Source organism: Canis lupus, chromosome 34, assembly GCF_003254725.2.
Source record: "Canis lupus dingo isolate Sandy chromosome 34, ASM325472v2, whole genome shotgun sequence".
NCBI classification, from domain to species: Eukaryota; Metazoa; Chordata; class Mammalia; order Carnivora; family Canidae; genus Canis; species Canis lupus.
The window spans coordinates 18,339,185-18,355,405 of record NC_064276.1 but is presented as its reverse complement, the minus strand read 5'-3'; the positions used below and the strand labels follow the sequence as shown (position 1 = coordinate 18,355,405).

Below are 16,221 nucleotides of genomic sequence, written 5' to 3'. Positions count from 1 at the left end.
CCAGGTTAATAGCTTTGAATTTAGTTTGCATCCTCTGTCAGGTGATTTAGAGCCGAGTTTTAAACTGGGTTTCTATCCATTAGTGGGTTGGTAGTCACAACCTATACTTTTTTAAAAAACCGAAATACGGGACGCCTGGATGGCTCAGTTGTTGAGCGTCTGCCTTCGGCTCAGGGCGTGATCCCGGGGTCTGGGATGGAGTCCTGCATCAGGCTCCCTGCAAGGAGCCTGTTTCTCCCTCTGCCTGTGTCTCTGCCTCTCTGTGTGTCTCTCATGATCAAACAAACAAATAAACAAATAAATAAATAAATAAATAAAATAAAATAAAATAAAATAAAATCTTAAAAAAAAACCTGAAATACCAACTATCAGACGTTAGCAAGGGCAAGTAATGTTTTTGTGGAACTTTTGTGTCCACATATAATCACATAATATAGATATATGTATGTATTGGTCACAATAAAAAATAAAAAAAAAATTGCAATCCAAAAATTTGAAGGCCACCGAATTAAAGACATGAATTTATTAGTAAATAAGATAAAATCAACACCTATTGATTTGATAAAATCAATACCTATCTATTGACAAATAGATAAAATCAACGCCTGTTTCAATACACCCAAACTCTTCCTAGGAAAGTTGGGTAGTAAGTTAAAAGGAAAATTAGTTATCAAGGCAATACAGCCAGCGAGATCTCTAACTTACAAACAATACCAAAAGTCTGTTTGACAGTACTAAGGTCATTACACTTCTCTGCCTGGTCTACTTACTCGTATCTGAGGGTCAGTAGATCTCCTAGGACACACTCCCCGCACCCGCACGGTGGGCCCAGCACCAAGCAACTCCTTAGTGCGAGCAAGCACCCGCCATTCGATGTGGCTGACGTTCCGTTCCTCAAGTTGTGCTTAGGATCTCGGAGGGGGAAGGGATCAGAAGTTTTAATAGTCTTCAGCAACTGAGGTAGAATATGGGGCTCTCCAGAACATCTTCTGAATACCCCAGGTCTGGGTCCCTCCCACCACGTCCCAGCTCTGGTAGGAGGCCAAACATGAGAAAGACACTTGCTTACCATAGTTTTTGTGTTTTTTTTTCGTCTTTATCAATTTTTAGGAGACTGCCTTCTAAAAAAGAACAATGGTCTTCTCTACCTTTTTTTCAGATCCCCAAACTACTGCAATTACAAATATATATATCACTGGTTTTATTTTTTTTATTTATTTTTAAGATTTTATTTATTCATGTGGGACACACAGAGAGAGGCAGAGACACAGGCAGAGGGAGAAGCAGGCGCCATGCAGGGAGCTGACGTGGGACTCGATCCCCGGCCTCCAGGGTCACGCCCCGGGCCGGAGGCGGCGCTAAGCCGCTGAGCCACGCCGGCTGCCCCATCACTGGTTTTAATGTCGACAATTGGCTACCGACGAGCTCAGCTGTGGGTTTCATCGCCGACTGCTTTTCGCATAAGCGGCTTAGCTCTAAGAATTCTATTACCAACAAGTTTGCACCGAGACCTGCAGTCCCTGGAGAAGCGCGGCCGGGGGTAGCTCCTCAATTCAGGAGCTGGGGGAACTGGCGGGGTCTGAGCAGTCGCCCCGCGGGCCGGGGGATCCCCAAGGGCTGACGAGGAGAGGGCCCTTCAGGAGGCCCCCACACGCCCGCACCCCAGCATCCCGGCTGGGGCAGGATGCAGACTGCCGCTCCTCCAGGGCTCCGGGGGCTACACCGTCGGCTGAACCCCCGGGGGCCAGGGCGGAGCCGGGCGGCCCAGGATCCCAGCGCTCTGCCGCCAGCGGCCTCCGGAAAGGGCTGTGCGGCCTAAGCTCGAGGGCGATTTCCACCCGGCGGGGGCTCGGCCCAGCTCGGGACCCGCCCCGGGGGGACCGGCTCCGACGGCGGCCTGCGTGATGGGGGCCGCCCCGGGCGGCAGGCTCGAGGCTTGGCTCTCCGGTCGGACCCTGCGGGCGCGCGGGGCAGGTTGGGGCGCTCTGAGGGAGGGAGGGTCAGGAAGCATTCGGGCGTACGCTCTGCAGGTTTGCCAGACGGCCTTTATTACATCGGAAAAGCAACACTAGGCACTAGATCTTGCAAAATATGTTCTGACCGACTCTAAACTTTCCGAAATTAAAAATGTGTAACCACTGTAAAGTTTTTCATGAACAAAAAAGTTAAATACAAATTTTCATATGCAAAATAGATTATTGTATAACTGGCAGCCTCAGAGCCATGTACTAAATTTTCTTCCAAATTTCAGTGGGGATGGAATGGGGGGGGGGTGTAAATCCTAATGAGTACAAAACTTAATTTCGGCTTTATACATAGAAAAAAAAAAAAAAAACTTTGAGGAAAAATAGCTTTTAGGTTGAATAGTATCATCTGAAATCAGCAGCCCAGGCCAGCCCTGACAACTCTGAGGTTTAGACGCAACCAGATCTGGGATGAAAATGAAGATGTAGGGTTTACAGTTACTTCAAATCCAGTTTCAAGAGTAGCCAAGTCACCTCATTTCCAGAAAGAGCAGTCTCCCGGATGACCACTACACTCCTCTGAAGACACTTGGAGAGCCAGAGTTCCTGGGCGGCAGTTCCACGTGGCCCGGGGCCCATGCCAACGCTGTGGTGTCCGACTTCCTCAGAAAGGCAACCGGGCCCCCCACCGCGGCGCTTCTCGGCATTTGCAAGCCCCCGAAACCAGATCTCCAGCTTCCAGCCGGCAGCCTCTGCTCCAGCCTTAGAGAAGTGAATTACCACTGCCTTCCTCCCCCCACTGATTGCCCTCCTGGTCTTCAGCTGGGAGCGGAGCCTGATTGATATTCCTTTCAAAAATAAATAGTTCGAACAGGTAATTCAGAGTTAACTGTAAGAGCAGCAGCAGACAGCCACTGCCGGTTATGTTTGCAAATGAGTGAGCGAATGAACACGTGAACAAACACACAAAAAACAAATCGTAGAATAAATCCTGCATTTCCCACATTCATAGGGAAAAAAAAATCTTAAAAAAAAAAAAAGTATGAATTAGCGTTTGTTCTTGTGTGGGTTGAACGATCCAGGCTGCGAGCAGGCACAGGCTCGCGCACGGCCGCGCAGAAGCCCCACACCACGTGGGGCCGGGGCAGGAGCGCCGGGGCGCGAGCTGCGGCTCAGTGCCTGCGAGACCAGAGCTGATGCAGGGACTTTTGAACCCACGATGCATGAGGTATATGGAAACATCCGTCCTCCGTGACAGGACCACCAGCAGCTCGAGGGACTGGGCGGGGCCTCCTCACAGCAACTGCTGATGAAGGATCTCCCACACCATCTTCTTCCGGAAAAGAGGCATCTGGTGCTGCAGGGGGTCCACAAACAACACACCATATGTTACACAGTGTCAACAACCCTTAGGTGTAATCCTCTAAATAAACTATGTCCTTTATATAAGCCTTGACTCTCTTATGTCATGATTCAGACTTAAAAACCATAGATAAGGAGGTTATAATGTTATTGTTATATTGTATGTGTCACAAGCGTTTTCACAGGTTAAGGAAAACCAAAGCAGGTTGCAGAATTATACAAGGGAATCCCTCAACTACCTTGTAACACAAAGACATGAACCAAAATGGAAACACCCAAGTGGTAGCATAACACGAAACTTTTCTACTTACATCTATTTTCAGAACATTCAAAAATGAACATATTTTGCTGTCTTTGAGAAAAACATGAACTCTATTTAAATAAAGGAAAATAACATTCAAAAATTTGTTTTACCAAATGTACACTGCCAATTCTGTTCAAATGGCAACTTCTGCCCTTCAAATCTCATGTCAGTAGATTGAAAGAGCAAATAACTCGTTATTTAGAAGCATCAAAGAATGAACAGCTTTGCTTAATATATTATTCTGCTTTACGATAATCACGACAGCCAATTTTCAAAGCAACACACGAAACAAATCCAAAATTACCTGTAACTCAACTAGTTCTCTCTCTCTCTTTTTTTTTAACTAGTTATCTTTTTGATGAAATCAGAAGTTCACACCCTTGAGGTACTCCTGGCAACTCATTATAATAAGATGGATATACCACTTTGCTATAAACTAGTGATTTCCTACCTAGAGGGGCCTAAAAAGTCGTAACACATGAATATGTAAGTTATTTTAAATAGCTCAAAACATGTAGTAAAAAAAAAAACCACACATTTATTCTTAGTAAAACTAATGAAATTAACCAATACTAAGTGCCTTTATTTTAGACTAGAATTATAGTTCAGCATGAGAGGGAGACCTCGTTACTTCATGTTGCTTCAAAAGCTTGGAATATAGTTATTAGTCCTATTTGATAAGTACAATTTGGTGGACAGTGGACAGTATCTGTTCAAGTGAGGCCTGTTTAAGAAAAATATTTTTTAATTAAATTAATTAATTAATTAATTAATTTGATAGAGACAGCATGCACACATGAGCAGGGAGGAGTAGGAGAAGCAGGACTCAATCTCAGGACCCTGAGATCATAACCCGAGCTGAAAGCACACATTTAACTGAATGAACCACCCAGGCGCCCCAGAAAAATATATTTTAAAGTGAGTTGTGGGGCAGCCTGGGTGGCTCAGCGGTTTAGCACTGCCTTCAGCCCAGGGTGTGATCCTGGAGACCCGGGATCGAGTCCCACATTGGGCTCCCTGCATGGAGCCTGCTTCTCCCTCTGCCTGTGCCTCTGCCTCTCTCTCACTCTCGCTCTGTGTCTCTCATGAATGAATAAATAAAATCTTTTTTTAAAAAATTAAAAAGAAAAATAAAAAAAAAATTAAAAAGAAAAATAAATAAAGGGGGTTGTCCTCAGTTATAAAAAGGCTGAGAATCCACTATTACAAACATAAATTCTCAAAAGTTCCAACGCACTCAAATTCCCACTCAAATACAGTCCTGGAGAACTCTAAGTAGACAGCACAGAAGGGAAAGGCAGCACTTGCAGCTAGAGCTCAGACCTGTGGCTTAACTTCTTGCAAGGCCTGATCTCCCCAGGCTATTACATACTCTTACAGGCCTCTTCCTTTGTCCAGAAATACTCAGGAGCCAGTGAACACTAGAGTTTGGAGATGTGCAAATGGGCTCCCTAGTCACTAAAGAGGAGGAGCAACCTAAGGGCAGATGCAGGGACAAGCCCTGATCCTGGCGGAGTGAAGCCATAGCCAAGGGTCACAGCAGTTAACGGCACCACAGCTACCCTCCTATGACCTTACTGTGTGCCAGGCACTGGGAACACGCTCCATGTCTATCTTGTTCACTGCCAAGTAAGTGGGTGAGGAAGGGCTTCACTCACCTGAGTAAATGTGATAGGTTTGTCCCTAGAGATATAATCTGCATATTTACAAGTAAACATTCCACAATCACTCCCATTCAACTGTTGAGGAATCTCCTAAAATTACAAAAAAAAAAAAAGAGGGGAGAAAGGGATAAAATGTCATCAAATACAAACTCCTTTGAGTTCTTATAAATAATTACCATGGATGAACAATATCTTAAAGGTACATGTTAAAGGTACACAAACACAGTCTTTATGCGGTATAAGAACCCTACCCATGACATGGAGTATGTGACCCCCACAGAAAATATTTTTCAGAAAGAAAAAGAAAAGTGAGAATTCCCTGTCTCCACTCTCATATTGGGAAACCAAACTGGAAGAAAGTTTATTACTTAAGTAACAGGAATTCTAGTCAGAATGGTTTCAGAAGCATTTTATAAATTTTAAAAAGGGCTAAGTGTGGCTCAATCAGAAACAGGCTTACAATACAACTAACCTATTTCCATAATGCAGGGTTTAGCTTCTCTTCTGGAGGCAGCAAAATAAGACCACAACTTTCAACCCCCACAGCTACAAGCAGGAGAAAGAAAAAAGCCTCTTGATAGGCTTTAACTAATCAGGATCTTGCTTTGATGGCTCAATTCTGTGCTGAGGCAAAAGCATAGCTTACTGCAAGCAGTGCTAAAGGCATCATAAACCGATCCCCATGAGCTAAATTCACACATTGCCCAGGCCTCTGCGGCCCTAATGTTGGCCAGCCCCAAACACATTTTGGCTGTTGGCTCTCTGGAGCACAAGATAGTAAGAATAAAAGACAGTCTGAATCCCCCGCTGGAAAACATTCTAGAGGACAATAGTTCAATTTTTATTCAAAGAAACACAGATGATTATTGTAAAAAAAAGAGAAAAGATTGTTTCAACATGCACAACACCCACACCTATGGTAGGTAGCTTGAACTTTTCTCCTGAGCACAGCATCTCTCAGTATGGAGACAGCTACAGACTCCAATGTACAAAGGAAGAGAATTTATTTTCTTTGTTACATCCCCACACCAGAACACTATATATTCATCCTAACAGACTCCTCTTGGTTTTGTGCTCTCCTCAGGAAATCTCAAAACTTAACCTTCTAATTATTCAACTTAGGAAAATCTCTTGGGTAAAGATAGGTGGGCCATTACACACGGGTGACGGCTGAGACTGAAATAGCTTACTTTAAAAAGGAAGCCATTAGGACTAAAAAATGTATGCATTCACAAGCCCTGAACAGCATTCAAATCTGGCAAGTAAAATACAAAACATGTTCACAAAGAGCATATTTGTCTCTTGAGGACCTGTGGCATGAGACCCTTAAGACCTAAAGAAACAAAATTCCCAGATAAGTAACAAGAACTTTAAATTTTCATTAGCACCAACCAAGAAAAATAGCTGACTTGAGTTTATTAGCTTTTTTGAGAAATATACTAGCATATAGTTAACATTTATAATTTATTTTTTTAAGGATTTATTTGAAAGAGAGACAGTGTGTGTGCATATGTGTGCATGCACACACACACACACACACACACACACACACGCATAAACAGGAAGAGGGGCAGAGAGGACAGAGAATCTTCAAGCAGATGCCCTGCTGGGTGTGATGCCTGATGCAGAGTCGATCTCACAACCCTGAGATCATGACCTGAGCCAAAATCAGAGTCGGATGCTTAACTGACTAAGCCACCCAGGTGCTCCAACATTCATGTTTTTTTTTTTTTTTTTAACATTCATGTTTAAACAAGAAATAAAGACTAAGTAGCAGATACCTTGATTAAATGAATTTCTAAAGATTTAGAAATAGATAATTCTTAAAACCAGCTTATGCATGCCTAAGGATAAGTAAGGGGAGGGAGGAAGCCAAGTCTACATAATATGTCACAGTCAGTAAATGCAACAAAACACTCCAAATAGCATCACTTACATGTGGCTTCATGCTGTAGTGGGTCCACTCTAAAAGATTCAGATCAATATTTCTTTTGGTCTTACTTTCATCCTGTAAATACTGACTAAAAAAACAAAGAAAGAATATATTGATGAATCCCTGTGGACACTTACCATTATGATTACAAAGGACATTACAAAGGACATTACAAAGGATGTTTAACAGGCAGGCTTTTCTCAAATCCATCTCTATTAGCTTTTTAAAAAACATGATTGCTTTTGATCTTTATTTTTTTTTCCTGCTTACTTACAAAAACTGTACATGCCTTAGAAAATTAAAATTTGTAAAATATAAAATGCATAATACCTCATAATAGCCACTCAGAATAACTATTAATATTTTACTGTGATTTCTTCTAGTTCTCCACTCCTTACACATAATTTAAAAACATACACTTTGGGATCCCTGGGTGGCGCAGCGGTTTAGCGCCTGCCTTTGGCCCAGGCGCGATCCTGGAGACCCGGGATCGAATCCCACATCGGGCTTCCGGTGCATGGAGCCTGCTTCTCCCTCTGCCTGTGTCTCTGCCTCTCTCTCTCTCTCTCTCTGTGTGACTATCATAAAAATAAAATAAAAATTAAAAAAAAAAAAACATACACTTTATTCTATTTTTAAAAGTACTTCATTTTACAACTTGCTTTTTCCCAGTTAAAAATAGATATAAAATGTGGAGCAATGTGTGAAATGGGTAAGAGATGAAGAGCACACTTACCATGATGCACACTGATACATAATATTCTATAATGGCTGAATCATTATACTGATATGTTGTACACCTGAAGCTAATGTAATACTGTATGTTAACTGTACTGGAAGTTAAAAAAAAAAGATCTAAAACAGAAAATACACTGGCGCCTGGGTGGTTCAGTTGGGTAAGTGTCTGCCTTCGGCTCAGGTTATGATCCCAGGGTTCTGGGATTGAGTCCCATATCAGGCTCCCCACAGGGAGCCTGCTTCTCCCTCTGCCTTTGTCTCTACTCTCTCTGTGTCTCTCATGAATAAATAAATAAAATATGTTATAAATAAATAAATAATAAAAAAATAAAAATAAAACAAAGTTCCTATAGTTGTGGTGAGTACAACATAACTAGAGAGTTGTCAAATTACTAATTTACATATCTGAAACTAATGTAACATTGTGTATCAACCATACTTCAATTAAAAATTAAAATAGAGGGCAGAGCTCAACATGGGGCTGGATCCTATGACCCTGAGATCACGACCTGAGCCGAAACCAAGTCAGACACCAACCAACTGAGCCACTAAGGTGCCCCTGATGGCTGATTTTCATTCATTCATTCATTCATTCATTCATTCATTCATTCATTCATGATAGTCACAGAGAGAGAGAGAGAGAGAGAGGCAGGGACACAGGCAGAGGGAGAAGCAGACTCCATGCACCAGGAGCCTGACGTGGGATTAAATCCCGGGTCTCCAGGATCGCGCCCTGGGCCAAAGGCAGGCGCCAAACCGCTGCGCCACCCAGGGATCCCTGGCTGATTTTCTTAAGTGTGATAAGGACACTGTGATTACATAAGGAGGCCATAAGTAATATATACTTAAGTATTAAGAGTGATTTAATTTTATTGAGGTCTTCCAAGGGTTATCAAATTTAAGCCAGGCATCTCCATTCTCATCCTTCTCATCCTACCCTGCATATAAAGGAAACCAGCATCAGCGAAGCCAGGACTTAACACTCTCAGTGGGACCAATAACATCGTCCCTAGGGGGTGGAAATTCGTTCTTGGAAGGCAAGAATCCTAGATGTTTCAAAAAGGTTTGTAGCCCTCTAAACCCAACAAATAAAAAGTCTTATTCCTTAGCACTATTTTCTCTTGTCATGGAGAAATTAAATTTTTCTCTGGGGGTGGGGAGGTAATGATGCAAAAAAAGTCAAGAAAAGCTGAACTGGGAACATCAGGAAAGGAAGTAAGCCTTGGATACCCATGGAGAGAGAGGAAGAAAGAAAGAACAAAGAGTCAGTGTGACAGAAGTATGATTTTTGTGTATCCTTACACTTTGCTGTGTGATTTCAGTAATAATAGTGATTTTAGTGATAATATGTATGTGTATGTGGACATGTATGGATGTGTACACATTTCGCATACATCTTAAACGGAAAACACTAGAAGGAAATAACTGCTTTAATAAACAATCTGGTGTATTGTATGATTTTTTTTTAAACTTTCTTCTCTTTAAACTTTCTATTCAAGATAAATACCTGTAAAAAAGAATCTTTTACACTAAAATAGTACTGAGAAAGAGAGAATGGAACTAATTGTTGTTAATAAGTTTTCTTGTCATCCATTTAAAAGGTTCATATCCTTATAAAACTTATTCAAGTATCCTTACTAAAATTAAAAACGAGAACTCCCATTTGCTTCCAGTGAGCAGAGAGACTGCTCTTACTGAACTGCTTCTTCACTGTGAAATTCATATCACCACTTTACATAGCTCAGTTAAGCAGCTATGCTTGAAAAGCAGGTTTCTAGCAATTACTATTTGAAATATTGCCTATAAAGCATATATGCTTTAACTTAAAAGTTACCTCTTGGTTCTGAGATGAACCCAACTCTCTTGGAAAGCATAGAGACATGAGTGGGTTTAAGAATTCAAGGAATAAGACTCCCTAGCTAACAGTTCTTTAAAACATTCAGAATAATGTATCAATCCCAAAGAATCCTAATTCAAATTACAGCATCCTAATAAGACATATTTTACAATTACAATGCATGACAAACTTGTTTCCAGTGATGCTACTAAATAAAAGTGCTCGTTAAGATCAAATATTAGGTTCTTTATTGATAAGATGAGTTCAAGTCAATTCCTGAACAACTAGAAGGACATTCACTAAACATTACACTACCATCCACCAGAGCCTTCTAGGCTTAGATAGAAGACAGATCACCTAACAAGGGCACAATGATGCAGCAGTGAAGTTTTTCAGCCTTTACTTACAGGAGAATCTCACAGATCCTGTGGCCCTTTTGTCCCATAGAATCCAGATATTTAAGACACCTTTTTCTTAGGTCTATCACCTGTAATGGAAAAACATAACATCCAGAAACATCTTAACAGGAGAATTTTATTTCTAAAAGGAAAAGCAACTTTTAAAAAGTCAATACATGTACCAACATAAATGGATTTCTAAGACACATTTCTTCTAAAATATCACAGGTAATAAGAGCTTCATTTCTGTAAAAGTATGTACTTCTAGTCCTGGAGAAAAGCCTAGAAACTTACTCACCAAAACATTAGTGATCCTCTCAAAGTGATGAGCTTTTTTGGTTTTGTTTTTTAGTTTGTATCATACTTTACTCTTCTATAATAAATCTGTACCATCTTGTAAACAAAACTAAGGAAATCAAATAAAGAATTCATACGTGTACTAAAACTCTTTTCCTGTTTTCCTGTATGCCATCTAGCTTTCTAAGTTGTTCAACTCAAGAACCAAGAAGCGACTCTACAGAGTACACTTTTATATGTACTACTGGACTTTTAACTGGACAGAAAAGGATAGCCTTCATTATTCAAGAAAACAGCCATTATACAGACTCCAACAATTAACCCTCTCAACTCACCACGAGGCTCCAATGTACCTTCCGATGAATAGGAACCAGAATAAGTTCTTGTTCAAAGAGATTGACCCCTTTGGTCCATCTTTTCACTGCTTGGTAACCACCCGACTTTAATTTGGGATAGAAAAAGGTACTGAATGCATGAAGTGCTGGATACCCTTGTTTTTTGTTTCTTTCCACCAGAAGATTCATATAAAAATTAATGACCTGTAATACCAAGGGCGTAAACGTCAGAACATGGCAAGTACATTACCACAACTAAATTTCTACCTATCTGAATTAGGATGAAATAGAAGGTAAGGAGCTTCAGGAAAGGAAGGTACTAGAGATGGGGATGAAAGGACTGTTTATGGCAGGATATGGAAAATAAAGGATAATCAGGGCAAAATGCAAGGAATTAAGGAGTGAAACTGTACTTTTGAAGCATGTGAGCAAAAGAGCCAAGAGAAGAAATTCAAGGAAAAAGTCTGCAATAATGAAAAGGTGTATGTAACTATATCACATGAAAAAAACATGCAGAAATATTAACTAGAGTTTTACTACTTATAAATTTTATCATGTATAAAAAATATTAACTGGAAAAAATATACTTGAACATTAATATTTTATTTTTGAGTGGTGACACTTTAGAATATTTTTCTTTTACTTTTCCTGTACCTCCAAATTTTCTATCATAAATATATGACATTCATAATGTAAAACAAAAATACTAGTTTTATATGAATGTGTTTATACATCATCCATCTGGGGAGGGGAGGAGAAAGGAAGACAAAGGGGAAAATGCAGGGACTTTGGGGAGTTAAGGAAAGGACCAGTGAGAACATGTGCAAGAACTCAGAGCTAGTTTTAGCTAAATATATAAAGATACGAGATGACGATTAGGCAAATTTTTACCATTATCACTCAAAGAAAAAGACATATTTTTACATATACATGTATGTATAGTGATCAGTCTATCTCCTTATTATTGAAAAAAATAAAATGGCTCTTATAAGAATTCGTCTAAAATAAAGTATCACTTGCTGCTTCCTTCTCATCAGCTACACCTAAGGTTCATAAAAATGTCACTGAAGAGGTGCCTGGCTGGCTGAGTCAGTAGAGTATGCGACTCTTGATCTTGGGGTTGTGAGCTCAAACACCATGTTGGGCGCAGAACTTACTTAAAAACAAATGAATAAATCTGTAAAAAAAAAAAAATCACTGAAGACTCCTCATAAATGAAGTGGTGGATGAAACAAAGCACTGATGCAGAAAATTGAAACATGACTAATTAAAGACAGCAAAGAATCGCAACTGACCACTGTTTATGGTTTGAGATATTTCTGTTTTAGATGAAACTAAGAGCTGCTTTCCCAACCGCTTATAATTAGGTAGAGATCACTCTGGTTATAGACAGTAAATGGTTAAGCATAGTGATAGAATGGGAACAAAAAGAACTTACTTCATCATTGAGCCAGTGATAGTTCTTCAAGGTCTGGATATCACCTCGAGTGATTCGCAACTTGAAAGCACTACTTAGGATTTCATCTTGTGGACCATGACCTAGGGCATTACTGATTTCCCTTTCCATGTCCTGAATTAGAAAGTCCAGAGGTTGTATTTTAAATAGAACCAGAATCAGATTTCAAGAGTCTGAGGCTAAAACAAACTTTTCATCTCTAAAATACAGAGCAGTCTAATGGTTATAAAAAAAAAAAAAAAAAAAAAAACAACTACTGGCTTCTGGAAACAATAATTAGGTAATAATATTTACATTTAAAGTATAATTTCAACTATCCCATTACCATTTTTATTGAGCACTATGAGCCAAACATAGTACCAGATCCTTGAAGCACATCATTAATCCTTGCTTGTGCTAAAAGTATTATCACCATTTTACAGAAGAGGTGAACCTCAGAGAATTTAGGTTATATGCTCAAAGTCAGACAGTTATTAAAAGGAAGAGCCCAGCCTGGAACCCAGGAGTGTCTAACTTTCTAGCCTTTGCTCCTTTCACAATATTCTTAAAGTATTTCCACACTTTCCTTATTTACCTATTAAACTTTTATTTTAAAACATCAAAGTAATAGAATTAGGACCCCTAAGAGATGATACTATACAGTTTGGACATGAAGGGAATAAACAAACAGGGAGAAGCTGGAAAATGGAAGCAAGGTCTACCAACTGAGTGTTCACTGAATAGATGACTTCATGACTCTGAATAATTATGCAGATAAATGCATACCATATTTAAGCCACTGAGATTGAATCTATAAACTCAATAGAAATTAGTTTCATTCAAATATTTTAAATCTTGCTTCCTCCACTGCACACAACTGTGCCGTTTTATGACACTCCACTTGCATGTCCAATATATAGTAAGTGCTCACTGCACAGGACTACATAGGACCACCACCTACTAACAAAAATTGGAAAAGGAACCAACATACAGGCTCACCTTTAAAATGAGAATTTTTAACTACCTTCATTTCTTTGGCTTTTCAAATAAATTTTTACTATTTTCAAATGCAATTATCAATGAAAGGGACATTTTAGTAAACAATAATCACTTTTAAGAAATGCAATGAACTCATTCCTAATGCGAAACTCATAGTATGTAACCCAAAATATTTGAAGAAAATCTACAAAGAACCCATTATGTCCAAATATATGTGACAAATATGTCTACTCACATTTGCTGAACTAATGTTCTGATCCCTTAGGCTACCTTCACAGATCATTAGTGATCAATGTAGCCAGTGACTAGATAGCTCTTGGACCTGATATCTTTCATACACTCATCCCTAGGCTGGAGAAACTCCTCAAAACAAAACATGTGTTCAAGTCTTGATAACTGAGGTTATTTAAAGATATGTCTCTTATTCTGATCAACACAAGAAATAATACCTCTGTAAGTTCAAGAAGATCATCCATCCTTTTATCCCTCTCTTTGCCTGAGCAATGTTTTTCTTTTGTCTCAAGTATTGACATTTTCCTCCTGAGTAAGCCATTGCTCCCACTGCCCAGGCGGAGTCGGGCTGACACCTCTTCGGATAGGTCAGGTTCCAGCTGGTGTCCCCTCCTCTGATCAAAAAAGTTTCTATATTCTATTGGCATGTTTGATATTTACACATATAAACATATATCACACATGAAACATAAAACAGTGCCATTATCCTGAAAGGAGAGAATTAGCAATCTCCCAAATAAGTAAAGGAGCTTTCGCATATCTGTCTGTCCCTGAGAGAGGGAGCAAAAAAATGCTCAAGACCTAAGGCTCACAGGACACCTCAATTACAAACCGTGAAGAACACTTGTCACTTTCCCTATAGGCAGCAAGAAAAGTATTTTCAGTTCTCTTAAGCCTATGAAAAACATGATGGTTACAAGACTTTTTGAAATGTTTTTTAAAAAGCAAAACATATTAAAAAAAAAAAGCAAAACATATGACCCATAATCCCATCACTCAGAATAAAGCATTATCATCCTTACAATAAGTAAACTTGCTCTATTTCATTTTTAAAAATTATTTACTACAGAAAAATTTACAGACCGCTTAATTTTTGCAAAATTAATACCTATGTAAGCGCCATTTGGGATAGCAAATAGACCTCTGCCAGCATTCCAGAAACTCTGACAATATTCATCCTTATTGTGACCCTATGTAACCTTTAACACTGAATTTGAAGTAGGCCAACTTTTAAAACTAAGAAATGGAGTTAGAAAGAGAGCTTTAAACTAGAACTACAGTACCCTCAACATGCAGAGCCAGTACTCTTCACTCTAGCTAACTAAGTATCCGAGGCCTCGGAAACAGGCAGCTGCTGCCCCGACCCCAACCCAGGATCCCAGACAGCAAAGCCTTCAGGTTCAACACAGACAGAAGCACGAGGTAGTCTTCAGCCAGGTTCCAAATATGCTCCTGTCCTCTCTCAGGCATACTTCCCCTCTTTTTTCAGCTAGTGTTCCACAGGTGATAACTCAATACAAAAGGCTTCACTCCAAATGACTGGGAATGGGAATGTTCTGAGACTTAGACTAATCCTTACAAAGAGGTCTAATGGGAGAAAAACCTGATCAAACTAATACTTCACATAAGCAGTGCCCTAAACTTTGGTATTTCTATGTATCTTAAATGTGTCTAAAATTTCAAGTTGCCTTTAATTTAGAAATGTATTTCTTTTAGATATTGAGTGTTTAGTAAAAACATTTTGCTGCTATTATTTAAAATGTTGGTATCACTACGGAGATCCCTGGAACACTTTTTATTCCAGTACTTACACAGAAAAATGTAAAATCCAATAGAGCATGAGATTGCTAATATTTTCATATAAACTTGAGATCTTAACTAAAAAGAAGGTCCTGAACATATTTTTCCTAAAGACCATATGCTTTTTTAAAATTCTCCAAAGGAAGCCAGGCAATACAGATAAGTGTTGGGATAGAAGCATGTTGATCTCTCTCACAAAAAAAAAAAAACAAAAAACAAAAAACACTGGCCACCATACAGAGATAAAAATCCGGGAATTTAGAAGGAAGCCAAAAGTTGTGTATCTTCAAAGCCTGCTGCTTTTTCAAAGAAAACAATGAAATTAGAAATCAAAATAATATTTTTCATTTCTCTTACTTTTCATGAGCACCATTTTAACATAGTTCAGGTGAAAGAGTAAAACATATAAAATTTAACTAGTTTCCACTTACACCTTCATTTTCAAGTCTGATTCCAACTGTCCTCTCTGTATCAGAAATTTTCCCCTTTGAACAACACCTGAGGAAAAATATTGGGAAAGTATAGACTGGATAATTTTAACCTGTAAATGTGAGATTAGTTTTAGAAATAAGACAATAATTTGTAAACAAAAACTGCCTTGAGTTTATATAGTCCTCTAAACCAAGGGTCAGCAAAATTTTTCTGAAAAAGGATAGTAAATATTTTGGGCACTGCAAGTCTTATGTTTTTGTTTTTGTTTTAAGTAATCTCTGTCTAAGGTGGGGCTAAAACTCACAACTCTGAAGAACCCAAAATCAAAGGTCACAGGTTCTACAGACTGAGCCAGTTAGGTGCCCCAAGTCTCACAGTTTTGTCACATCTTCTCAACTATCATAGTTTAAAAATAGCCAGATAGTATGTAAATGAATTAGCATGAATATGTTCCAATAAAACTTGACCTAAAAAAAATAGGCAGGTGGACCAGATATGGACAATGGGCCATAGCTTACCCCATACTCTGCTATTAAAGGAACTATCATCCAAAATCCTAAAGGCACACAGAATTGCCTTTACTGTTCTTATACTAGAGGTGCTAATTCCTAAAGATGCCCACCACAATTGCACTCTTATCCAAGTGCCACCTGCATCTCCCAAGCCCTAACACCCAGCAGAGAAGGGCACCTTCCGAGTTAGTGTGGGCAT

At 39.4% G+C, this 16,221-nt stretch overlaps 2 protein-coding genes across 5 annotated transcripts in view; both read right to left on the bottom strand.

Moving 5' to 3' along the window:
• MAP3K13 (mitogen-activated protein kinase kinase kinase 13) overlaps positions 1 to 16,221 on the bottom strand; it is a 430,364-nt gene that overhangs the window by 150,315 nt on the left and 263,828 nt on the right. The gene's annotated exons all lie outside the window — the stretch shown is intronic.
• The window catches only part of SENP2 (SUMO specific peptidase 2), a 32,011-nt gene continuing 17,815 nt past the window's right edge, over positions 2,026 to 16,221 (bottom strand). For 2 of the 4 annotated variants that reach the window (XM_025451418.3, XM_025451421.3), the window contains 8 exons: positions 15,510 to 15,576; positions 13,716 to 13,892; positions 12,271 to 12,402; positions 10,833 to 11,036; positions 10,210 to 10,289; positions 7,231 to 7,315; positions 5,289 to 5,384; positions 2,026 to 3,321 (listed from right to left, as the gene is read on the bottom strand). In XM_025451418.3, coding sequence (XP_025307203.1) covers positions 3,259 to 3,321; positions 5,289 to 5,384; positions 7,231 to 7,315; positions 10,210 to 10,289; positions 10,833 to 11,036; positions 12,271 to 12,402; positions 13,716 to 13,892; positions 15,510 to 15,576 — 904 coding nt within the window. In that variant the 3' untranslated portion in view covers positions 2,026 to 3,258. Of the gene's footprint in view, positions 3,322 to 5,288; positions 5,385 to 5,766; positions 5,914 to 7,230; positions 7,316 to 10,209; positions 10,290 to 10,832; positions 11,037 to 12,270; positions 12,403 to 13,715; positions 13,893 to 15,509; positions 15,577 to 16,221 lie in introns of those variants that run through there. The other 2 variants (XR_007408201.1, XM_025451420.2) reach the window with 2 other exon arrangements.